Source organism: Asterias amurensis, chromosome 6 (assembly GCF_032118995.1).
Source record: "Asterias amurensis chromosome 6, ASM3211899v1".
Taxonomy (NCBI): Eukaryota; Metazoa; Echinodermata; class Asteroidea; order Forcipulatida; family Asteriidae; genus Asterias; species Asterias amurensis.
The window spans coordinates 8,408,783-8,434,118 of record NC_092653.1 but is presented as its reverse complement, the minus strand read 5'-3'; the positions used below and the strand labels follow the sequence as shown (position 1 = coordinate 8,434,118).

Sequence of the window (25,336 nt, the reverse complement as noted above, 5' to 3'; positions counted from 1 at the left end):
TTTACACTAAACTTACATAATTTGAAGATAATGATAGTAGAAAGCTTCCCTTAAAATAGTACTTGTTGAGGTGCTGTAGTTTTTGAGAAATGAGTAAAACAATGTCATGAAAATAATTTTTGTCTCGGTGATCATGAGACGAAAATTATTTTAGCATGTAAAAACGTTTTTTTTCATGACATGGTTTTACTAATTTCTCAAAAACTACAGCACCTCAGCAAGTACTATTTTAAAGTACGCTTTCTACTATCATTATCTTAAACGGTGTAAGTTGAATACAAGTCTGTGGACATTGTGTTTTGTGTTACATACAAAAAGTACCCAAATCCTTTAAGTTTTACGGACTGACTACCAGGCTAGCGCTAACACTTCGTCTTCCTCCTGTTGTGGGTCATCAATCGGGACGGGACCAAGAGGCATCGGGTACATTGGATCGAAGACGAGCTCATAGTTAAGATTATGCTGGACGAAGGTGGGTCTGAACTCTTCCATGACCAGTGCCTCCTCCTGACCGAAGCCTATCATCGTGATGATCACTCTGAGGTACGTCAGACTCGGGCGAAGACCCTTCTTAATGAAGCTCTCATCCACGAAGTCGAAGACGTCTCGTAGAGCCGGCCACTGGATTCTCCCGTGGATCTCCAGACTCTTCAATACCGTGCATGCCTGGACGAGCGAGAGGAAGCCCCTGTTGTAAGAGTGGTACACGGGCCCGACGTCCACGGAGATTTTTTCTACGATGTGCTGGAAGTTTCGCGAGATGTGACGGAGTGCCCGGTCGGGGCGGAACCCACCGTCGTTGTAGCCGTACATGCGGACGCTCTGTAGAGGCATACCGGGGCCGAGGATGCGATACACGGCACCCATTCTCATGATACCACTCATTATGACCTTGACTCGAGTGCGTGGCATGGCTTCACTGAACCCCACCCAGGCGTTTCTGTCGATTGTGTGTTCGTGCTTGTCCTGGCGATTTGTGGAGATGGTGAGGAGCTCCAACGTGGAACGGCAACTCCTGGCTAGGTGAGTCAATACTTCGGCAGAGAAGCAACTGTAGTTCATACTGATATCCACTAAGCGAGTGAATCGGCTGAGGGTAACAGCAAAACGAGGCTCGCTGTGAACTGTAGCTCCAATCTGGAACATATCTTCAATGAAGAGACTCCGGAGGCTGGTTGATGAATGTTCGCTCACCGACAACAAGAGACCCACACCCTCGTCGATCCGTAATCCACTATCGCTTACGTCTAGTTTCTCCAGCATGGACTGCCGTCGCAGGTATCGATTCAGAGACCGCATGACACCCTCTCTGGCACGGTTCGTATCTGAGGACTGAAAGTGTCTTTGAAAGCTGAGTTCCGTTATAGAGAGCTCCTTCAGCTGCACCGGACCCTGGCGGTAGAGCTCGGCAAGGATACCGGTGAAGAGCTTCTGCAGTCGACGAGGCCGGCGGTGGGCCCGGAAACCGAAGGTGAAGTACACCCTTTTGAGGAACCTGCCGACACTCTTAACGTACGAGATGTGGTAGCTGTCTCGCCAGTTGCCATGGATGCGGAAGTCTCTTGTTCTCCATAGATGAGGTGACTCCATGATAGCACGATGCCAGTTGGCGCAAGACATTGCCATGTGACCTCGTTCCCAGGGTAAGAGGTACGAGGCTATCATTGCTGCGGTCACATCCGGGAGCATTCCCCAGTCTCTTAGATGGAATAGATTGGGGTCATTGCTGGTTCCTGCTGCAGTCTCTGCTGATGCCTTGCTCGGAGGAGAAGGAGGGACCGATGGGTCGTGACTTGGTCCGGGCTCACCCTCTCGTATATCCACCACAACTCGTGGTTGACTTACCACCAATGAAAGTTCCTCCATGTCTTCTTATTATTTGTTGCTGTTCTTGTTGAAAGCAGGAAAAACATGCATTTGCTACTTTGCTTCGAAGTGTTTTAAAAGCTTGGTAACATACAAACCCATAATAATATCAGTATTGTTTCTATTTTCCCACATAACGACTGTCAACAATGCGCGCAAACAGAACCCATCTTGTTGAATAACCTGGTTTGATTGTTACGTAACAATAATGGACGTTGTCATTTTGTACATTTGAACGCGTATGTGCGCGCGTATTCAAATCATCACCAGTGGCGCTGCGTCGTCTGACATTGGCGCACTACTTTTAGTTTCCCACACTGTTTTCTGTCACAGCTAGCTGCTATAAAGGATCTCAAAATCAAGAATTATCATGTGTTAAAAGTATGTGGGCTTTCCACCACGTCAGTCAGTTATACCAGCTCCACATCTTCACCGTCTCTCATGGAAGAATAGTTTGGTTTTGGGAAGTATTTCCCGTCAAGTCTTGGTTTTGATATGTGCAAATTAATGTGCATGTGATTACAAATATTATACATGATTTTTGTTTTATTGTGAAAACTCAATCGAGAATTTTAATAAGTAGTATACAGGCTCATGACTCTTAAAATAGTGGTAATTAAACATGATTAAAGTTATATTATATATATATATATATATTTAAACCTCTGTAGGAAAAAACACCACTCATACTCAAAGGAGAATAGTTTTGTGCAGCTCTTGTACTGACGTCACAAGTAGCTATCTCTCTCTCTGCCCATATTATTATCCTGCCTTTTTGAGTCAAATTGCATGTTAAGATTGTTCGTACGTTTCTGAATGCACATGGATTGATTGCACGTAGCGTCATCGACCATCATATTTGCTGACAGCTCTCAGCCAATGACAGCCTTTGACGCGTGCACGTTTCATCAAAGATGGTGGTCGATGACGTCATGTGCAATCCATCTATTCACATGGGCCCTTCGGATCGAAACCACGGGTTGGGGATTGGGCTTTTACGTCAGTTATTTAGAAAACGTGCACACGCTTTTCGTACGGGGCTTCAGTCATCAGGCGGACGGAGATCGAAGTCGAAGTCCAGCACCCACCCAAACTGTGGATTTGAAAGGGCTAGAACTGTGGATCTGACTCCCAAAATGGCGAAAGCAAGATGGTGAGAAAACGTCACGTTGGCCTGCACCACTTTTAAGGGTGACAACTTGCTTCTTGTTTTTTTTTTTATGTGAGAGTGCAAATATTGTTTACTTGATGCAGTTTGCCAAGCGTTATTCAGTTTCAGAGGTTATGAGGTAGGCCTACCATGCCATCGCTCCTATATCACTGATTGCCTTGTTGCTGTAGTAGTGGCCATCTCTCCTGCCGGTGTCGCTTCGGTCGCCCGCGATCGCTCCGGACCAACGGCACCCACAGACTTCATCCCAAGTGCGATTCTCACCCCGTCCCGGAACCGTTTATTCTTGTAGGTGTAGATGAAAGGATTGATGCAGGAGTTGCAAAGAGCCAGCATGACGGAGAAGTGGTACGGGAGAGACGTGAAGGACACAGGGGCTCCTAGGTTGAATGCCAGGAAGATGGCCTGGTTTGGAAGCCAACAAGCCGCGTAGGTTAGTACCACCACCAGGAGCATGCGGCTCAGCTCTTGAGCGACTTCGTGCTGCCAAGCTTTTTTCTTGTCCGCACCCCCGGTTGATGCTGTCGTAAAATAATAACACAATATAATACACTGGTTAATTTCTTTGAAGATAAGCTCGAGTAAATTTCACTTGAATACTTGTGGTTTTTTTTTCCAATGGAGGTGCTCTGCTTAAATTGATCTTAAGTTGTTTTGTGGCTATTGTACAGTTATTGGAATTATGAACAGGCCACTATAAACAATTAAACATTTCTTGCGGTCCGGTTCCCAAATTAAGCAACTTCGGCTATACGACTTGGATAATAATAACGACAAGTTCTTATATAGCCCGTCTCGATGCGCTTTACATTAGTGCCATGGTTCCCATTTATATCCCTGGCTTGGGTGAAGAAAAGGAATTATAGTAAAGTATCTTGCCCACACTCCGACGACTTAGCCACCAGAACTTGAATGATCCTTGGTCGGGGGGGGGGGGGGGTATGGAATTAAACGATATAACCAAAGTTTAAAACTTTGAACTAAAAACAGAAACGAGTGGTAAGTAGCCAACAAAGATATTTTCATGGGAGAGATGCAAACTACACACTGTAACATGGTGCTGTAACTTTGACAGTATGTTACTATGTTTGTGCCAAGTAGTTTACTGTTTGCATTTTACATCCACAGTAAATTCAATACAGCAGTTTTGTTGCACGCAATATTACTGTATTTTAGAAGGGATTTTACTGTACATTGTATTTACAGTACTTTGAACTACGATTCCAGTAATTTACTGCAAGAATCTTGAAAAATTGGTTTTCAGTAAACTCGGGAGGTGCAGGGACTGGAGGGACGAAAGGGTATTGGCTATAATTCATCCTCAATTTCGGATTTTTGTACATTTTTAGTGATACTTTGAACATGGAAAAGCAGGTGCAGATGCAGGAAATTTGTGGGAGGGGTAGGGGTCAGGCCCAAAAGGTTTTTCTTTTGTTTTTTGATTCACCAAAGTTCATCATAAGACTTGATGACTATCCTACATTTTGAGTCACCTCAATTCATATCTCACCCCTGCGAAATGTAATCTTTTGTAATTTCAGTGACGTCTAAAGTTGCAAGTTCTTAAACATGTACTGTAATGCACGATGCAAAAATAGCACAAGGGTGATATTTAAAGCAATAATTTGTTTTCTTAAGGAAGGCCAATGATGATACTTTGTAGTGATGTACAAGGTTTTTTGAAATAATTTTGCATTTTGGTGGTGTGGAGTTGTAAATATGAGCTAAAAACCAGTTTTTCAGACCCCCAAATCGGCCTAAAATGGCCAAAAAACAAAATGAGCCGTAACCATGGCAACGGGCTTTATATAAAGTTGAAAATGCAATTTTGTTTACTTGCACCCCAAAGTATTTTTTAAAAGAAGAACAATTTTTTGACCGTGAGCAAATATGTCAATTATTTACCTAAACTGACTCTTGAAACCTTGTAATATTCCATCAAGATCATAGCGCAATTGAGAGCAATTAACATGGAAAAAGGTAAGTCTTAAGGACTTTACGAAATGCAGATTCCCTAATGGCAGCGAAGATTGTTCCAAATCATTGGCCGAGCCACACTGAAAGCCTTTTGACCTAAAACTCTATTTGCTCTGGGAACATTTAAACGAGTGATGTCAAGTTTTGGACCGAAGAATCGCAGAGAAGTGTAATGCGACAGTTACGCGGAAAGAGGAGTAGTTTTGTTCAAGCATTTAAACACAAGAAGAGCATTTTAAAAATGGATTCGCCTGTTTTATCTAAAATGTTATTCTATCTATGAATTCACCTTTTCCTTTGAGAAACGATGCTTGTCTTTTCAACGCCTTAATCATCTTCCAGTGAGCCCCCAGCATCGTAGTGATGGGGATGAAATAAACCACGGCGAAGATGTACACCCCAATAACGGCATTGACGGCTTTGCTAGGCCACGGTACAAAAACACAACCCTTCCCGCTCACATAATCGTAGTTGTAGAAGAAGAACCAGTTGGAACCAGCGCCAACCAGCCAACAGCAAACCATCATGGGAGCAGTTCTACACGGTGTGAAGAGTGACTTGTACTTGAGAGGGTACACAATGGCAAAGAAACGCTCCATGGTGACGCAGAGCATGCTGTACGCCGAGGCAAAGATCGTCAGCCACAGCGGGTACTTATTGAAAAACACACGGCACAGCAGCTCGCCTCCGAACCCGTCCGGCACGCTGGCTGTTGCCTCTACTGAGAGCATATGGAATGGGATCACCCAGAAGGACGTGACGAGATCGGAGAAGGCAAGATGCATGATGAAGTAACTGGTGCAGTTGCGTAGGGATGGGACACGGATCAGGGCGAAGATGACCACGAAGTTACCGGTTATTCCAAGGCAAGCTATAATGGTGTAGAATATACGAATAGGGAGACTGTTTTCTATACCACCGACTCCCCAGCCCTGCTGCCCGCTATCCGCGTCGCTGCTACCGCCCGCTGCCTCCCCGCCTGTGAGGTAGGAGGCCGTACTTACATCAATGTCTTCTTGTGTCATGGCAGAGGTTGTCAGTGCATCCATGGTCCCCGAACCACACCCAACTTTCTTCTAAAAAATACTAGAGTTTGACGCCTTTAATATTTCAAGCCAACTTGCCTGATTTGATTAAACAAAAAAATAAGTCGACAATGACGAGCCAGAAGTCTGTTTTGCATTGTTAGAAGACGATCAAATCACAGCGAGTTTTCAGGGTATTCCAGTCTATAAAATAAAGAGGAAATATATAAATAATTGTTTCAATGGGTCAAATATAATATTGAGGAACAGAGCATTGTGTAGAGATGTTCTAACGCTATACATACGAATTGTTGACAAAAGAAGTCCATTATAATGTAGAGACTTCAAACACTAGCTGGCTACCGTCCTGTCCAATTCATTCCCTTCCCTTTATCAATTTCGTTCACGAAACCGGAGGTATTTTATTTTTAATCTTGGGGTTAACGTCTGGAATTATGTTTTACATAACATAAACACGACACTCTCTACAGCTGCTCTCAGTCTGTCCGGGCAGAATTAACCCACCAAGAAAGGGCCTAAAAATCGCAATCAATCGTTATCACACTGTCAATCGCCCGATATTCGAGCGCTGGGCCAGTCAGCCGAACAGAAAACACCTTTTAGCTAATGTAGACGGCATCAAAGGTGAACAAAGAACTCAACATTTTGCCCTATGGGTTTTTGATTAGACTTGTGCAAAATTCGTTAAAGGGAGTGCCTTTAACGACCTGTGATGACCAATTGAGAAAAACAAATCACAGATTTATTTTGTGCGTATGTTGGGAAACACCAAGTGAGAACACTGGTCTCTGACAATATTACCAAACGTGACTGTCCAGTGCCAGGATCCCTGGATCCCATGTTTGTCTTTCATCAGGGGTACCAGGCGAATTTTCTTTGCATAGAGTTACATTTGCATAATGTTTATTTACTGCAACATGTCACCAAAAGTCGTTCAGAGAAACAATTATTTTAAAACAAAATTATATGTGAGCCGAAATCGGGCCATGCAACTTAAATCTAAGATTAAGACATCAAGTCTTCACAAAAATTTGCGAAATAGCCTTCCCGATGCTGGAAAACAACATTAATTTTGTAACAATTTAATTATAAATTCGACATTTCCAATTAGATTGAATTACTTGAATTGTATGTAGGCCTATTTCTCAAACAATTACCTCAGTAAAAATATGGTTACACGGATAGTCAATGAAACCGTCCGTAATATGATGTCAAAATAAAAAACCCAACCCCAAACCCCAAAACAAAACGCAAAATAACACCACAATTACCTGACCAAATGTTGATGATTTGGTGCGCTTGAATGAAGACAAAATACAACTGTTTAATCTGCATCAGTATAATCCGGAACTCTCTCAACTAAACTTGTTGAGGTGAACCGACCAACAGCACCAGGTGAACCTCTAACAGTGTGACCACGAAATACAGCTGCGCTTAGGCCGCCGTCTTCTTCATCAGAGTTCCAGACTGAGAATTAGATCGGTTGGTCCTTCGACGTTTTTCTCTTAAAGGCAGTGACACACATTATTTACGGGTTGACGTTGGTTGCCTTGGAAACCGGGCAATTCCACTTTCAATAGACACAGATACGAGGTTGTCATTTAACACAACATATTTGATAACAACTAAATTTACCCCCCCTCCCCCTTTTGAGTGTTGTGTTCTTTCTTTTATTTCATTGTGCAAATTGAATTTTCATAACTGACAATTCTCTTTTCTTTTAAGCAAAGTATAAGGGAAAGTTTCTGAAGTTTCTGAACACGCGCGCATGGTACAGTCATGTACATGTCCCCCGGACGGTTTTTGCATAGCCCCGGACACGATTGCACATGCAAAAGTGTCAGGAGCGGACAGTATTGCATGGCGGACACAATTGCATCTGTACCGGGCTGCATTATTCTTCAACTGTAGTATAGAATTTCCATCCTCAAACATTTCCCCCGTTTTAAAATCCCCATTCAAAAGCATTGCGTTGGTTGCAATGTTGGTTGAGCTAATTAGCTACATCAATTGCAAGGAAAGATTGCCATATTTTTTTAATTCAGGGTCAGGATGCATACACAAGTTTCACCGTAGCACTATAATAATTTAATGCACACTTTCCCAAATTCTTTCGTTTGGAACAAGTCAATATTTCTGGGGGTGTGGTGGGGATGTGGGGGGGGGGGGGTGAGGAACCCTCTGTATTTTGGGGTAAATGTAACAAATCTTTAAATGAAACAAGGTTCAATTTAATCACAGGTACAATACTTTGTCATTTTATTGCTCCAATTAAAATATTCAAATTGACAGGCCACGAATTCATTTATTACTTTATAATAAAAATGTAATAAATTTTGTAAAGAAAACTGAAAACTTTTTTTATGGACGGATAAGCTTAGATAAATATTTACATTCTTTATGAAAACAGAAGTATTTACAAAGATTGCAAAATCTAATACCAAATATAAGATGCAGAAATATATAATTTGCCAACAACGTACAGGACGGAATTGTTGAAGATTCTGGAATTTATTTACAAAAATCACAGCATGTTAAGGATCCATTTTTTTTTTTTTTTTTTATATATATATACACAACTTTCACCAGAAATATTCATAGATTATTGGACGGAATGAAGAAAATAATCATAAGCAATTTTGCGATCAGTTTGCAACGTTCAAGTTTTTTTGGAGGTGCACGAACCTACGTAGATGAGTAAGCATGTAAGATCACTGGGGTAATTAGCAAAAAATATATATGCACAACTTTCACTTGAAATATTAACAGATCATTGGACGGACTGAAGGAAAAAAAAAACATTTTGCAGGCAGTTTGCATCAATTGAGTTTATGATGCACGAACCTACGTAGATTATGCTGAAGGTGGAAATCTCTAGGTACTCTATTGAACGTCATATCAGTCCTGAATACAAATAAATTGACCCCTTTGAGGGCTACCTTCAGGCCATGTTATTTCCTTCCTCCATGGTTCAAACCATCAATTAAGTCAACTCTCGGTATAATGAAACCGTTGGGGGTTTGCCAAAGTACCCCATGGTAGCATAAACGTTGTTAAGAAGACACTATAAATAAATAGTAAATTTGCGAGTACAACCATGTGTAAATCTCTTTTGAGGGAGTGCTTGGCTCTGAAAAGAGCCGGTTTTGTCTCGACGTTTCGAACAGTATACTTTGCTCGTCTTCAGGAGAAACAGAGCAGAGTATACTGTTCGAAACTTCGAGACCAAACCGGCTATTTTCAGAGCCAACACTCAAGAGATTTACACATGGTTTGTACCCGCATGTTTATTATGTATTCAAAGTTTCTGCTTATTTCTCCACACCATGCAGAGCTTCAAACAATACAAAAACAATGTTATAAGGGGACAACCGTAACATAGGAAGTATTGACGTCTTAGAGTGGTTGACTGTGAGAATAACAACATCGTTGGCACTGGACATGTTTGGTAATTGTCATAGACTATAGTATTGTCACTTGGTGTATCTGTTGAAATTTGGGCTTGATTAGTCATTGAATAGCAAGAACATAATGAAAGAAAAAACACCCTTAGTGCAACAACTGTATGTGCTTATGAGGTATTTTTGAGACTCAAATATTTTAGCGAGAAATTACCTCCTCAAAAACGACATACTTCAGAGTGAGTCGTTTCTCACAATGTTTTATGCTATCAAAAGCTCTCCTTTGGTAGTTACCAAGTACATTTTTGTGCTTACAATTATTTTGAGTAATTCCCAATAGTGTCCAGTGCCAAAACACAGCAAAATAATTATGTGGCATGAAGCAGTGACCCTTTGTCTAAAAGGTGAACAAACAGACTGGTTATCTATCCACCATTCTGTTTGTTCAGACGAATTTAATTGTTATTCACACATCCGATGCGTGTCAGTGCATATTCTGCGACAATGCAAGAACGATACACATCAAATAGTTAATTTTTATTTAAAACATAAAACAAGATAATTTCTGGTTCATGAATTCTCTGAAAACGGAGCAACACACGCGCATTCCATGGTTTACCGTCTCACAGAGCGCAAATGAAATTCAAACCGCTGATCGCCGTGTATTTACATTGCCAAGGTAGTGTGTCTTGAATCTCAATTTAGAAATTACCTGTTCCTTCGAATAATGTATGTCCCTATAACTCAGCAGAGTGTGGGTTCGAATCCCAAGCCGTGACACTTGTGTCCTTAAGCAAAAGACTTAGCCATTGCTTCGTCCTTCGGATGGCACGTAAAGCCAGTGGTCCTATGTGTTGTGTAATGCATGTAAAAGAACCCAGTGCACTTATCGAATAGAGAAGGGGTTCGCCCCGGTGTTCCTGGCTGTGGCTGCTGTATGCGCCGTAGCACCTTGTAAACCCTAAGAAGGTGCTACATAATTGGGTCTCGGAATCCATCACTGCAATAACCTATCTTTCTGAAAGTTTGTATATACTCGCCACCTTGAGTACCTTGTTTGGTAGATACGCGCGCAATATAAGACTTGGATATTATTACTTTCCGTTTCAAGGATTTAAGTTGATTAACTATCTACTATAATTCAAGGCACAGATTGATTGTTTGAAAACAAAATTCTTAAGAGTAATATATCTTGAAAGAAAAAATTATTATTACTCCAGAGTTCCAGAGAAAAAAAATTACATTAAAAATATGTATTATACAAATTTTTGTCTTTCTGCAGTATGTTTGAAACTTGTCTGGGTTTCCAGATTAGACATTATTTTGTTATTATATTATTTTATAATTTCAGAGCGGATATTCCCTTTGTTTTTGTTTTTTTAAAGATATGGTGCAGCTGTCACACACAGGCTGCTGAGGATTTTAAGGATTCACACACATAAATCAATCATGCAAGTAATTTACAGCGCCAAGTAAATCAGTTAAATTCAGTTCTGCAAGTCATTAAAAGTGCCAAGTACACCAATTAATATTGACTTTGGTTTTATCCATAAACACCGATGTGTGTTAGCACTGTATACTCAGTACCTACTCAGTACTTTCCCGAGTTCTGTGAAAAAAATCTTAGGCATATTATTACTCAGGTGGGAATTGAACCCGAGTAATACACAAATTAAATTCAATCCTGCAAGTCATTAACAGCGCCAAGTAAATCAGTTAAATTCAATCCTGCAAGTCATTTTAATGACTTAAAACAGTGCCAAGTCCACCAATTAAATTCAATCCTGCATGTAATTTACAGTGCTAAGTACATCAGTTATTATTACCTATATTGTGTTTGCACAATAAAAAAAAATAAAAAAACAATCTCAACAAAAACATCTTCATCAACCTTCCATAAAGGTCAAACTTAGATGCAAGGTCACTGTTACACAACTAGCCTTAAAGGGGATATCACATGGCCTGAAAGAATTTGTTGTGCTGAATTCTTGATAGAGTGCAAAACAAAAACACGCCCGATTTCACAAAGATCTCAACTAATCTTAACTGTGTATCAATCTTAATTACCTAGCATAGTGTGATGTCACAACACAAATCACTATGGTTATATTGACAACGCATCTTAAGATGAATCTTAAGATGAAATCGGACCCAGGCTCCACGGTAAGCAAGTGTATCACCAGTTAAAAGGTCTGGGTTTTTTTTTTGTAGTACACAAAACACAATGTCCACAGATGTACATTAAACTAACACAGTTTGAAGATAATGATGGTAGAAAGCTTCCCTTACAATATTACTTGCTGAGGAGCTGTAGTTTTTGAGAACCGAGTAAACAAAGTTAAAAATAATTTTTGTCTCAGGAGACGAATATTATTTTAGCAAGTACAACGTATTTACCAAATAACAGGCAACCAGGTCCAGGCAATCTAAAAGATGAAAAGGCATTCTCATCTGAGTGTTCACAAATTACTTTGCGATCGTACAACATTGAAAAATTACTCCTATGCTATACCAAGGTGGTCCTGCAGCATGCACTGCGTTTGTTGGCGACAAGTTGCCTGTAAAGGTTGCCTCAAGACACTTTTCTCTAGTCCGTATTGAGTACGAGACACACCCCTTGAAGGACCCAGTGGGAGATGTGCTCTGACGTCCCCAGGTCTGCCTCAAACACCAGCCCTACACCCATGGCGTTACGACGCTGCGACGTGGTGTAGACAGGTGTACGGAATGTGTTCTGTAAAAGAAACAGATGGAAAAACTAATATTAGTGTTGGCTCCTCTGGCAAATCAATTCCATTCGTATATGATAATAATAATATAATAATAACTAGTTCTTATGCAGCACATTTCACAATAACATCTCAATGCACTTAACATTAGTGCCCTGGTCATTGGGCCATCAACATTCCTTTAATATTTCTTAGTATACAGCCCTGAGCTGCCATGGCACTCCAGAGGCTTTTTCATACACAATATCAACCTCTACCCTCGCGGCTACACGTTTATACCCCTGGGTGAAGAGATGCAACTAGAGTAAAGCATCTTGCTTAAGGACACAAGTGTCATGACCGGGATTCGAACCCACACTCCATTGACTCCAACACCAGAACTTGATGCTCTAAACCCTTGACCATGACGGTCTACTAGGGTTTCAAAAATATTTCCATGATGTTACAGTAATTTGGCTTTAAGTAGAATAATCTACAATCAGCAACTTTATATACTATTCTGACTCTCTACATCTGTCTGACATATCACCACCTGAGCTAATATACACATATTGACTGGCAATGAGGTAACTAGAGTACGTCTATTCCCCCGAGGGACTTTGAGTGACCAGAAGAGGGACCTATTTCCCCGAGGCCGAGGGAAATAGGCCCCTCTTCTGGTCACTCACAGGCCCGAGGGGGAATAGACGTACACTAGTTACCGAATTATGCTAGTCAATATGTGTTTTAAAGCACAGCTCCGTCTTAAATGTCAAATAAAAACAGAAGTCTGGAAAAGGAAGATGTTTTGTAGTTACAGTTCACGGTTCAAGTCAAGAGAGGGCGCTGTAACCAGGCACTATTTTCAAAGACTAGTGCCCGCTCGGGTACTAGTTCCCGCAAAACACGCGCGCGCGATCACTAGACTATATTAGTTTATTCCATGTGACCGTGTTTCAGCCAACCAGAATACAGAACAAGCAAGAGGTGTGTTATAATTAAAAATAGTGTATATTTGAAAAGAAACAAAATAAAGGGCCCCTAATTTGCATCGTCAAGTTAGCATATTTTTTCCAACAGTCGTCATTTTGTTTGAGTACCTGAGACCACCACCTAAATAGTTTTTCAACCTGTGAATTATGTTTTATAACCCGATATGTTCAATCAAATAATAGCCAGAAAATTAGGCAACTGTTTCTGGCAATTTTTGATTGAATTTGAGAGCAATAAAGCCCCCCCCAAAAAAAACAAAAAAAAAAACAAAAAAAAAAAACACAACAATGACAATGAAACAACTCAAATAATTTTCAGTATAAGCCAATTTGTAGGGGACAATTTTCAGATATTTTACAACTACAGCTAGTGTGATGGGCACAGAGTTGTCCTCTTTATTGTGATGTTTTCAAAGTCCAAACAGTTTAGCCCCGCAAAAATGGCAGAAAAAAATACTCTCTCTCAATCAGATTACAAGAAAAGAATGAAGTGGCAATCACAACAAACAAATAAATGAAATATAAGACAAGTACAATTGCTGCAATAAAAAACAAAGAAAAGAAATTTTGACGTGGTTTGCCAAAAAAGAACCCAACAAAAAATCACAAGCAATGAGGGTATTATTGAGATGGTAAAAAGTACACGCATAATAACATGATATGTGGCCAGAACTGATTATAGATTTATCAGCTACTGATCATTGGTAACTTGCATTAGCTATTGTTGTGTGTGCAACACCACACCTGTTATGTGATAATTGATCATGAAGCGTTAAGTCGCGCACCTGCACCTTCCGTGCTAGCACCATCTGTTCACATGCTATTAAATAGGAACCAATGATAAAACATAATTGTGATCATACACTAAAATATTGCTCGCGCCACAACTGTGCAGTGCGCATTTAGGCGACACAGTATGACACAACACACAGATGCACATTTTTATAAGCATGTTGACTGAATTGCGAGTTATGGGCAGACGGAACAGTCAGTGACTGACGTCAGTGCAAGTCAGTGCAAGGGATCCACAGAGCATGGACAAAGCAAATTGTAAAAGCGGACAAACTTTGCCGAAACAACTTAACTCCGAGAAGAGCAATCAACATACCTGAAGTTTGAGTCGATGAGCTTCAATGGGAATGACTTTCAAGATTGGAAGTTCCTCAATGAGCTGTTTGGGTTTGGGTCTAGAGAGACAGCAATCCTCCTTGGACCATGAGGCTCCCTCTAGGTACAGACCAGTCACAAAGCAACCTGTGGTGGGCAGATACAATATGAAAGTTACAATCTTAGGCTGTAGGCTGCCGCCACTGGGCGACTTTGGAACGCTACATGGCAGCAGACTTACTTACCAGGTAAATTTCCATTGTTAACGTACTTCAGAGCATGCGCACATTGCCGAGAAGAATGGATTTAAAGGTTCCAAGGAGATTTTCAGAAAATCCTGAGAAATCACATGCCTGCAACGTAATTAATTTGATCAAGCACTAACTCAATTTCCCCCTGAATATGAGTTGTTGTCAGGTGTGTGCATATTATTGTTGAAGGGTTAAAGACAGTGGACACTATTGGTAATTGTCAAAGACCAGCCTTCTCACTTGGTGTATCTCAACATATGCACAAAATAACAAACCTGTGAAAATTTGAGCTCAGTTGGTTGTCGAAGTTGCGAGATAATAATGAAAGAAAAATACCCTTGTCACATGAAGTTGTGTGCATTCAGATGCTTGATTTCGAGACCTCAAAATCTAAATCTGAGGTCTCGAAATCAAATTCTCGAAAACTACATTACTTCAGAGGAAGCCTTTTCTCACAATGGTTTATACTGCCAACAGCTCCCAATTACAAGTTACCAAGGTTTTATGCTAATAATTATTTTGAATTGCAGAAAAAAATGTGTTTTATGTATAAACGGTTGTGGTTCGCAGAGCATTTTGTATGCAGGCTGAAAACCGAATAGTTAAAGAGACTACTTACCTGAGTGAGCGCGCTCACTGACCTCATCAGGGGTCATGTACTGGGTCACGGCAGTATACAGGGTGGATTTGTCCAGGGGCCAACCGTTCTTACGGCAGGTTGCCTGCACCAGGGCAGTCAGGTAGGACTCTGGGATGTGGAGACCACTCAGCCACATAACAGGTGGCTCACTCTCGTTGACCTAGTAGAGGGGAAAAAAAGAAGACGACTATTAATTATACAAAATAACGTTTCCATTGTTCATAAACAACCCACCCTGGTTGGCATGGTTGGAGGAATGGTAGCGAAACACTCCATTGTAATAAAGACACTGGACACTATTGGTAATTGTCGAAGACCAGTCTTCTCACTTGGTGTATCTCAACATCTGCATAAAATAACAAACCTGTGAAATTTTGAGCTCAATCGGTCATAGAAGTTGCGAGATATTAATGAAAGAACAAACAACCTTGTTACACGAAGTTGTGTGCTTTCAGATGCTTGAATTTGAGACCTCAAATTCTAAATCTGAGGTCTCGAAATCAAATTCGTGGAAAATAACTTCTTTCTTGAAAACTATGGTACTTCAGAGGGAGCCGTTTCTCACAATGTTTTATACCATCAACAGCCACCCATTCTTTGTTACTATATAAGGTTTTTATGCTAATAATTATTTTGCATAATTACCAATAGTGTCCACTGCCTTTAACAGATGTGGGGACGAAATTAAAAAATGTCTGCAAACTTTCAATTAAATAATAACACCTCCCAAGATTGGTTGCTTTGTTTCCAACAAAATTAAGCACTTTTTTGGAATAGTTGTGTGGCGTTACAAAATGTGGCCATCTGTTTTTGATTTGCAATTATGGCTTTCCATAGTTTTCCAACTTAGGTTGGCAAAAACTTGGGCTGTGATGCTGTGATAGAAAGGTCTTTAAATAAAAAACAAACGTGTTCAATTAGTGCTCAAAACAACGAGCCTTGAAAAGAAATGGGAAAAGGATAAATGAACATTAATTAATTGGAACTAGGTAAATAATAAAACAAAAAAATGAAACAACCTTTTTTTAAAAGGTGTTTTAAAAAAGATGGTTTAAATTTTCAAAAAATAGACTAGAGTAGACTAGGGGAAAATGCATGAATTTGAATGTGTGTTAATCAAATTGAGTGAATTTTATTGAAAACCTATAATAACAAGATATGACTTCTGTCATAATTTAAATCATAAAAACAAAAACAAAACAAAAACTACAAAATGAAAATGCTCCCCTTGCTAAAAAAATAAATTAATAATATATGAGGTCCGGTTTGGATCGAAAAGCTAAGGCCATGTACCCTACTCATTATATAAATAATACTATAAAAAAATATCCGAGTCGAAGAAATTGGAATAGAGTTGGTATTGAAATTGGCTCGACCCACATACAAAATATAATTCACAACTCAGATACCCTCATATACTTCCATCTGCCCACCCCCCCATACAAAACTCTCAACATAATTGGTAAGTGCTTCATTGTTCATCTATTGTCCTTTTTTTTCTTATGAAATTTCTCTGTGGCGACTGAAATATTGTTCCTTGAATATTCTTCTAGGTTAGAACCGCTTCCTTTGGGTAATGGTTTAAGTGGGTCAGCCCTAAGCTGCACTGGACAGACAATGTGACAAAGTGGTTGAAGTATAGGAGAGCTGAGAAGAGCGGCGACTGAAAGAGAACAGGGGATGGCGGTGACTCCATTACAATTTGAGGATGAGGCAGCCAAGGGCGCAAGTGTATGTCGAATGATGATATCACAGAAAATAAAAACTTGTGTAGTAAACTGTCATGTAGATATGTTTAAATACATACAAACCAAACAAGCAAAACAAACAACAAACACCAAAACAACCTTTAAATAACAGGCATGTGAGTGACTATCCATGACAAAAAAAGAAGAGGAAAAGAGAAAACCGGGCAAAAAAAAAAGACGACAAGATAATATTCCAATACTTTTGTATACAGAAAACGAAGAAAAAAAGGGAAAATCAAAACCAAAAAAGAGGAAATCAGCTGAAAAGAAGAAGTCTCACATGCCTGAAATAAGAATGTTTTTTGCTGAATACAACTGCTGGAGTGAACCCAGGAGCATTACTATTATAAACTTATCTGATGAGAGAGAAAAAAAAAAGGGGGAAAAAAGAGAAAATTCTTACCCAAGTGGTGTACTGAGTAAAACGCTTCTGGAAATGAAGCATCCAGTTGCCCAGACCTTTGAGTGTGTCCGGGGCCAGACGGCGCCATATATTGGGGATCTGGCCGTTGAAGAGCGCCCTCGCGACGTCGTCAAGCTCACTGCTCATCCCAACTTCACCTTTAAGAGCCTGGAACCAGGAAAACGGGGAGGAGGATAAAAAGAATGTCAAAGGTGGAAAATAAGAAATGCAAAAAAAATGAATGCAATAACAAGAATTGTTTTTAAATGTTTTTTATGTTTGTTACTTACAGCAAGCATTTACCCTTATTTGGCTATAATAAAGATTTAAAGATTAAATTAGTGAAATTGAACTATTATTAATGCTCCAGTTTTGATGAAAAAACCTTAAGACAGTGGGGTTTTGTAGCTCAGTGTTGTTAATGGGGTACAATTATTTTTATAAGACCAGAATCTAAATGAAAAATCTGCATCGCTTCTCAACAAGAAAGTTTTTGCGGTAGTCAATTTTTTGCAGCGTTTACCAATCTGTGACCCTATCCTTAAAGCAGAGCTTAATGGATTGGCCATACCTTTAAAGGATTTTGGTACTTTTTTTTATGAAACATAGTGTCCACAGATTTACATTAAACTTATTCTTACTGATGGTAGAAAGCTAACCTTAAAAAATTACTTGCAGAGGTGCTGTAGTTTTTGAGAAATGAGACAAAAAACAATTTTGTGTCTCACTTTAGTGAGATGAAAATTATTTTGCATGTAAAAAACGTATTAACCAGTTATGGTATGTTATGCTAAAACTGAGACTAAAATAATTTTTGTGACATTGTTTTACTCATTTCTCAAATACTACAGCACCACCAGCAAGTAATATTTTAAGGAAAGCTTTTCATCTTTTTCTTCAAATTGTTTAAAATTAATGTACCCTGCGGCCGATTTCACGAGACGCTAGGATTAATCCTAACTCGAGTTAGGACGGGTAACCTAGGATGGGTTCAATGCGTCCTACGTATTTGGATACGGAACGGAACTGAACCCGTCCCTAAGTCCTAAGATTAATCCTAAGTTAGTTTGGTGAAATCAACGGCAGACCCTTTTACATGACCACCCCCCTACTCTCTGCAAAATAACCCTCATAAATCTCAAGTTAATAATGATTTCTCTTTTGTGTTTCCTCCCTTCTGTTTTGCACCTTGGTTTTCTCCAATATTTCAAAAGACCCTCTCTCTGATTAGAAACTCATTCCAGTCAACAAACAAAATAGAATTTCCTAATGAAAATTTGCCAAGCTTGATTGCATTATACAAGAAAGCAATATCTCTCAAATAGAACCAAGGATGTCAGGAATAAATAGCCAGAGAGCTGGGAGGTTGATTGAACAATTAAATTAAGTTAAATTGGTTAGAGTTTGAGACATAAATAATGCACAAGGTTTTGTTGCTGTTATAGGGAATTTTGGTCCAAAATGTTGCAAATTTGGCTGAAGAACGCTGAATCGAATTGAGGTTATTAGAATGTTTTTTGCTTGATGTTTATTTTTTTTTGTATTAAAAGCTCTTCCTGTGCAATCAAGAGCATTTCAAAGGGTTTACATTTAAAGAGTTAATATGCGTGTGTTTTTTTACACAGAGCTCGGGAAAGTACTGAGTATACAGTGCTTACACACTGCAGCGATATCGAAAACAATATCGATCACAACGCACATAAAACGCATTCTATTCGTTGAAATGCTCCACACAGAATACGCTCACGCTCATTCAACCAATCAAGGGCGTGCATTTTTATCGTTCTCGTTTTTGTTATCGGGGCCTGTGTGATCTGGCTTTACGGGTAAAACCAAAGAATTAATTTTTGACTGTATTTTTCATACCACCTATGCAGAGATCCTAGTTTGGTAAGGACTTAGAAGCTACAAATAAAACTGCGATGGAGGCATGTACATGTATAAAACAGAATAAACAAGTCAGAGGGTTGGCGTTCTCATGATTAAATCAAACTAAATTCTTTCTCTGCTGAGCAGGTCAACAATGCCTTTTTTTCTTCTGAAAGAACTGTCAACGATTCAGACCATATAACAAATTAATCCTAACCAGGGCCCAATTTCATAGAGCTGCTTAGCACACAAATTTGCTAAGGGTGAAATTTCTTCCTCGATAAAAACAAAACTACCAACCAAATTTCCATGTGATATTCAGGATAAGCAAACAACAGCTGAATACAAGTAACAAGCAATATGCATGAATAGAAATTTGGTTGGTAATCCTGTTTTTATCAAGAAGAAATTTCATGCTAAGCAAGATTTTGTGCTATGAAATTAGGCCCAGGTAACTCTGAAGACTCAGTATGTGAGTATTCAAGCTCTACAGCCATGCAATAAAAATGAAATAATCAAGCATCTAGCAGAAGTATTTTCTGAAAAACAACTCAACCGAACACTGTTTGTGGCACAACCAATTGAGTTTTATGCACGAGCACAAATAATTCATCAATCTTATTTCTGGGGCTTTGATTGTGCGGCATTAATTTTCCTTTATGAAGTTGAAACAAAATTACAAGTCGCGTACCTCACAATAAAAGAGTGTAAAATTCAATTGTATAATTACACCCTGTCAGTTGAAGTTTTGACAACATCCCAAAACATCCAATAACATCAAATCAGTCTTAACATGTTTATTTGTGTTTTCTAATTTTTTTACTTCATTCCTGAATTGCAATGATATTAAATCAAAACGTCATTGAATTTGACTTTTTGACTTTTTGACTGAATCAAAGAATCACAGAATAAGCAATTCCTTTTGTAAAACTACTGGAAATAACGCAGGTAGTTTTGGTTTCTACTTCCTTTTTCCAAAGATTGATTTTTTACGGCCAAGGACAATTATGGAAACTAGAAGTTAATACAATTTATTCGGCTTCAATCGAGCGTCTTTTACAGAAGAAGCAGGTCACAAAAGAAAAATTACATTCCAACTCAAAGATCCTGGTTGTGTGTAGGTTGGTAAACTAGATCTTTGTAGGGAAGAAATAAGGGGAAGTTTAAAGGGACACGTTGCCTTGGATTGGGCGAGTTGGTCTGTCAGAAGCATTTGTAACCTTTTATTAGAAAGATGTTTTAAAGGTAGAAAAAACTGATTCACACAAATAGGCCTGGGAATTGCATGGTTTTCCTTTTACTTTGAGAACTAAAACGGCCATTTTGTCAAGTCAAAAATTTGACTCCACAAAACAGCGTTCTCCACAAGTATAGAACACCCTTCCGACAGTTGTAGCCGGAAAAGCCGCCAATTCTGATAAGACAGAGAACAAATAATAAACACAAATAAAAATTAAGAAAGCCACAGAGCACTGGGTATGGACTTACCCTCTGAAGTTCAGCCAGTGATTTAGCCATGCGTGCGATCAGCCTATTGAAGCGTTCCAACTCTTGTAGAAGCACAACGGTGGTCGGAGAGATCTCAAGGCCATACTTCTTGCGGATCTTATCCAGCTCAAACTGCGCTGGAAGCTTACCCTGGATGTCCGAGGCGATGTTAGCGATGAAGTCCTCTCGACTAATCCCTGCGCCGGTTTCGCCTGAGAAGTGAATCAATGAATAATGTGATGGTTTTTTTCCCACATGTATGATTTTCAGCAAAGTCATTAAGTTCTCAATGCTTTGGTTCTGTTATTCTGATTTGAAACTTGGCACTAGAAATAACACAGGTTAAAAAATAAAAAAAAATTCTCTTCTGACCTCATGCACCATGCGCAGAACACTTAAACACGACTATCCTGTGCCCAATTTTTTGAGTAAAAAAGTACACAAAGGAATTTACCCCCAAATTTGCAGAGGTGCTTTTCGCATTTGTAAGGGGCCAATAGACGCCATCTTTAGGGCAACTATGGGTTTTGACTTTGAGCTTGGTGAGTTTTCCTAACTTCTCTACACAGTCAAATGGTTCACTGACAAATCGTGCAGGGAATTTTACGCCTAAAGCATAGTTGCACAAGATTGTTAATGGCCTGACAGGGGGTTGGGCAGCATACCTGTTTGTGGTTGGAGCTCCACCAGTTGAGCCCACATGTCTCTGGCTGCCTGGGTGTAGTAGTTAATCTCAGCATTGGGGTGAAGCCCAAATACCTCTGGTGTGTTGGCTAACGGCAGTATCTCTATGGCCTCTGTAAGGGGGGAGAGAATCAGGGATGAGAGAATCAGGGATGAGAGTCATTGCTTACAAAATGCTTACAAAAGGTCTGAAACTACGCATGTAGGATAACAATTCTGCTGATGTATTTTTTTTTATTATTTTTTTTATGCAAGTCGCCTGACACACAAGGCCTGAAGACCACTCAAGGTGTGGGCTACAATTATTTGTTTCCAGAGGCCGTTGCCACCTACTCCTAGGGCTGAAACAGGGTTACCCTTTTCACAGTCCATACGAATGTAGGCTTGGGTATCATCAATTCAAAATCTAGCCGAGCCAGTAGAGCAGAAAGCACTACCTCCCCAATTTTATGTAGCAAGTGTCACGACCTGGATCCGAACCCACACCCTGCTGATCAAACACCAGTGCTTGAATCCAGTGCTCGTAACCGCTCGGCCATGACACTGCCATATGTTGAAATTATGGCTTTTCCACCTGTTCGGTAACCCCTAGAGTTATAGATTCCGCTGAGCTTTTAGGAACAGTGTTTTCAACACTAGAGAAGTAGATCAAAGAGCAGGATTTTCTTAAATTACGGAAAAAGTAACGGCTGATTTTCTTCACCAGACTGGGGTAAAAAATCTGAATTTAGATAAAAGTCTGACAAATATCATCACTGGGGGGAAACAACAAGAATATGTTACCAAGAATGAGGTCAACTAAATTGTGATACATATTGCTATGACCAATCTTAGCTATTCTCTGGCATATTACATCTTTACATTATTTTGTGTATTACATGTATACAAAGTAATTTCCTCAATGGTAGGACCATTAAATATGAATTGAATTGAATTGAGAAAGCATGTGGTTGTTTCTTATTCGTGTTTATTCGGCTGAGAATTCATAACAATGCACACACTCTGTGTTGCGTACACTCTATGGACACACATTCTCAAAAATGTATTCCTGTGGAGACATTTTTGTTCTTTCTTTCGTCCCTACACGTAACAATTTCCCATAGACTTTGTTAATACATTTCTTGTGTAACACACAGTCTTATGTTAAAATACTATTAAACTCATATTATTGCAACCAATGTCCTGCAATTTTTAGTTTGCTTATCAAAGAAATTTACTAAGCAGCATTTTCTGCTCAGCAGCTTTTAAAATTTGAACCATGTATGGTCTTAATAATAATAATAACCAGCACTTTTAAAATGCGCAATATCTGACAAAAATGCCACTCACAAAATCAAAGTCAATGTCAAATATCCAGGATTTAAAATCTTAAACCAAATAAAATAAAAAATTACTGTTGTTCTTACGTATGTAGTTATCCTTGGGACCAATCTCAGGGATGCAGTAGTCCACCTCCTTATTACTGTAGAAATGAAATGGCTGGAATGCATCGAAGATAAAGTCACCCATGTACTCATCCATGTAGGTATTAAGAACACGCCGGTCAAAGTTGTCGATGGCACGGCCGCCGTACATCACCTACAATTACAAACAGGCAAAGATTTATACTCTGGAATGCTCTACAATCTCGGCCAATCTCGTTAGTCCCCCGCAACAAAAAGCCATTTCCCCCTTTTTTCCCTTTTCTTTTCCTGCCCTATTATGTTCACTGTGTGTGCACATTCTTCTTTTTTTGAAATCCTTCATTTTTATGTTGTCATATCATTTTTTTGTAAATATCAGGCAAAAAAATGTCCCGGCCCCATCTTTTTGAGCTCCAATCAACGTTGGCTCTCATTGCGCGGTTTGGGATGTTTCATCATCATTTTACCTCTAAAAACATGAAACCTTCTAAGTTTTGTGTTTTTGTTTTTATCTTACCCAGGCAGAATTTTGATCTACATATACTCATGGTGAAGGCTTTAATAGACTTTTCTAATCACAATTTGTCAATTATTTTCAAAAACCATAATCAGAAATCAGACTAAACTAGGGAGAGAGCGTCGTGCCTGCTTACCTCACCAATAAGATACTTCAGACTGTTCCAGGGTATCTTAGGGTCTCCTTGCTCGAACGTCTTAGTCAGGTACGTCATCAGGATATCCATACAGACTCTAAAGTCAGACTCGTTGAAGTCATACGGCACATTCCAGCCAATCTTGCCGTACTTTCGGCGCTCCTGGACGACAGCGTGGAAGAAGGCGAGGACAAAGACCAGAGGCTTGAAGGCGTTGTGAGGGCAGTCTTCGAGGACCTGGGCGGAGATCTTATGGTAGCTACTGCGGAGGTTCAGCTTCAGACCGTTGGGAGGTTCTGTCACCACCTGAGCATGGGCAAGAAAAATAATAACGAAAGTCAGTTTTGTTTCAGTAAATTATCAATATATTATTAAAAACTTTAAAAAATGCCCTTGGATATTTTGCATGGCTGGCAGTACAAATATCATGGAGATATTTAGAATTACAAAGTTTCCATGACCAGGGAGACCTTATAAATTTGTTCATCAGAACATGGAAAGATGGAGAATCAAATGACCCACAAAAAAAAACATAAAGTATATTAATCTATTTTTCCTTTAAAATAAATTTATTAACTGATGCTCTATTTGTGTACAGAAATATTTTACAGTATTGTATGTTAGTAGTGCTTCAATTTTGAGCACAAAAATGACATAATAACTTGCTAAGTGAGGTGACTTTGAAATCTATCATTATTTTATATAGGATTTGAGGCATTGCATGGTGGGGTATCAATGTATATTTGGTTTGCAGTAACACCATGTGTGTATCTACTTGCCAGGTAGAGTACGTTCTTTTGAGATCTTGTCTTGCTTTATATTTTTGGAATCGGGAGACTTCAAACGAGTAATCTTTTATGATTCTGTTTCCCAATAAGGCTGTAATGCTAAAACGAAAATCTGTCAAACTAAAGTTTGTTTAAGAGGCTTCGTTTTATCAACTTTCTTATATGCTCTGGGAGGTTAAAATCGCAACGTCTACAACGTCAGCCACTGACCTTGAGTGACCTCTGCAGGATACCGATGGGGAAAGCCGGTGTTGGATCGGTGGTCAGCCACAGCCTGAAGTCAGGATGTGGCTTGACGATCCTCTCCAGTGCCTTCTCCAGGTCTCGTAGCCACTTGGCGAGGAGATGACAGTTCTGGAGCATGAGCCACTGGCCTCGGGCGATGGCCGTCTCGAGGAGTTGAAGAGCAACCTAGGGTGGGATGAAAGAGGTGGTTGTCAAATATAAAATTAATTCTTTTGCATGTAATCAGAGCATCCTGTATAGGATTTGAGGCATTGCATGGTGACGTATCAATATATATATTTGCGGTATGCGGTAACACCATGTGTGTTTCTACTTGCCAGGTAGAGTTTGTTCTTAGAGAACTGTCTTGCTTTATTCTACTCTACTACCCGGGCGGAAGGTATAGAAAAAAATTGGCTGCGACTACTACTTTAGCTTATAGGATCGTAATTAACTGCACTACCGAGGTGTCAGTTCTTGAATTGGTCTCAACATTTAGACTACTTGCTCTAGTCATCATCGGAGCATCCTGATTGAAAAATTATGAGGTGAAGACTATACTAGTACAACAAAAGAGAATTTGGTTGGGTTAAAATACTTGTTAGGTATGAATGTATATTTGGTTTTCAGTAAGACCATGTGTGTATCTACTTGCTGGGTAGACTATGTTCTTTTGAGATCTTGTCAGGTACGTATCAAAACTGTTTTATTTTCCTCGACTCCAGCATCCCATAAAAAAAAGGTAAGAAGCTGACAATAATGACTGGAGTAAAAGGTAGAACTAAACCTATGAGAATTACTTTAAAATGTGGTATAGTGGTAAGATATTTGGTTTATAATGGCAAAGTTTGTGGGTTCGAGTCCCATCCGAGTAATTGGATGCACTCATTCTTAGAGAACTCTGAAAAGTGCTGAG

General features: G+C 39.6%; 3 protein-coding genes across 3 annotated transcripts in view; all 3 read right to left on the bottom strand.

The window, feature by feature from the left end:
- Positions 1–229: 229 nt before the first annotated feature.
- LOC139938452 (F-box only protein 39-like) lies at positions 230–1,991 on the bottom strand. Its single transcript, XM_071933991.1, has one exon. The coding sequence runs from the start codon at positions 1,864–1,866 to the stop codon at positions 349–351; it is 1,518 nt and encodes a 505-aa protein (XP_071790092.1). The 5' UTR covers positions 1,867–1,991; the 3' UTR covers positions 230–348.
- Positions 1,992–3,178: 1,187 nt separating this feature from the next.
- LOC139938184 (galanin receptor 2b-like) lies at positions 3,179–6,063 on the bottom strand. The gene is made up of 2 exons (XM_071933576.1): positions 5,304–6,063; positions 3,179–3,558 (listed from the first exon to the last, which is right to left on the bottom strand). The coding sequence occupies exons 1-2, from the start codon at positions 6,061–6,063 to the stop codon at positions 3,179–3,181; spliced, it is 1,140 nt and encodes a 379-aa protein (XP_071789677.1).
- A 2,248-nt stretch (positions 6,064–8,311) lies between these two features.
- LOC139938447 (dynein axonemal heavy chain 10-like) overlaps positions 8,312–25,336 on the bottom strand; it is a 67,779-nt gene continuing 50,754 nt past the window's right edge. The window contains exons 62-70 of the mRNA XM_071933982.1: positions 24,406–24,606; positions 23,408–23,713; positions 22,758–22,929; positions 21,333–21,464; positions 20,668–20,879; positions 17,311–17,478; positions 15,139–15,319; positions 14,270–14,415; positions 8,312–12,195 (exon numbers count right to left, since the gene is read on the bottom strand). Coding sequence (XP_071790083.1) covers positions 12,049–12,195; positions 14,270–14,415; positions 15,139–15,319; positions 17,311–17,478; positions 20,668–20,879; positions 21,333–21,464; positions 22,758–22,929; positions 23,408–23,713; positions 24,406–24,606 — 1,665 coding nt within the window. The 3' untranslated portion in view covers positions 8,312–12,048. The remainder of the gene's footprint in view (positions 12,196–14,269; positions 14,416–15,138; positions 15,320–17,310; positions 17,479–20,667; positions 20,880–21,332; positions 21,465–22,757; positions 22,930–23,407; positions 23,714–24,405; positions 24,607–25,336) is intronic.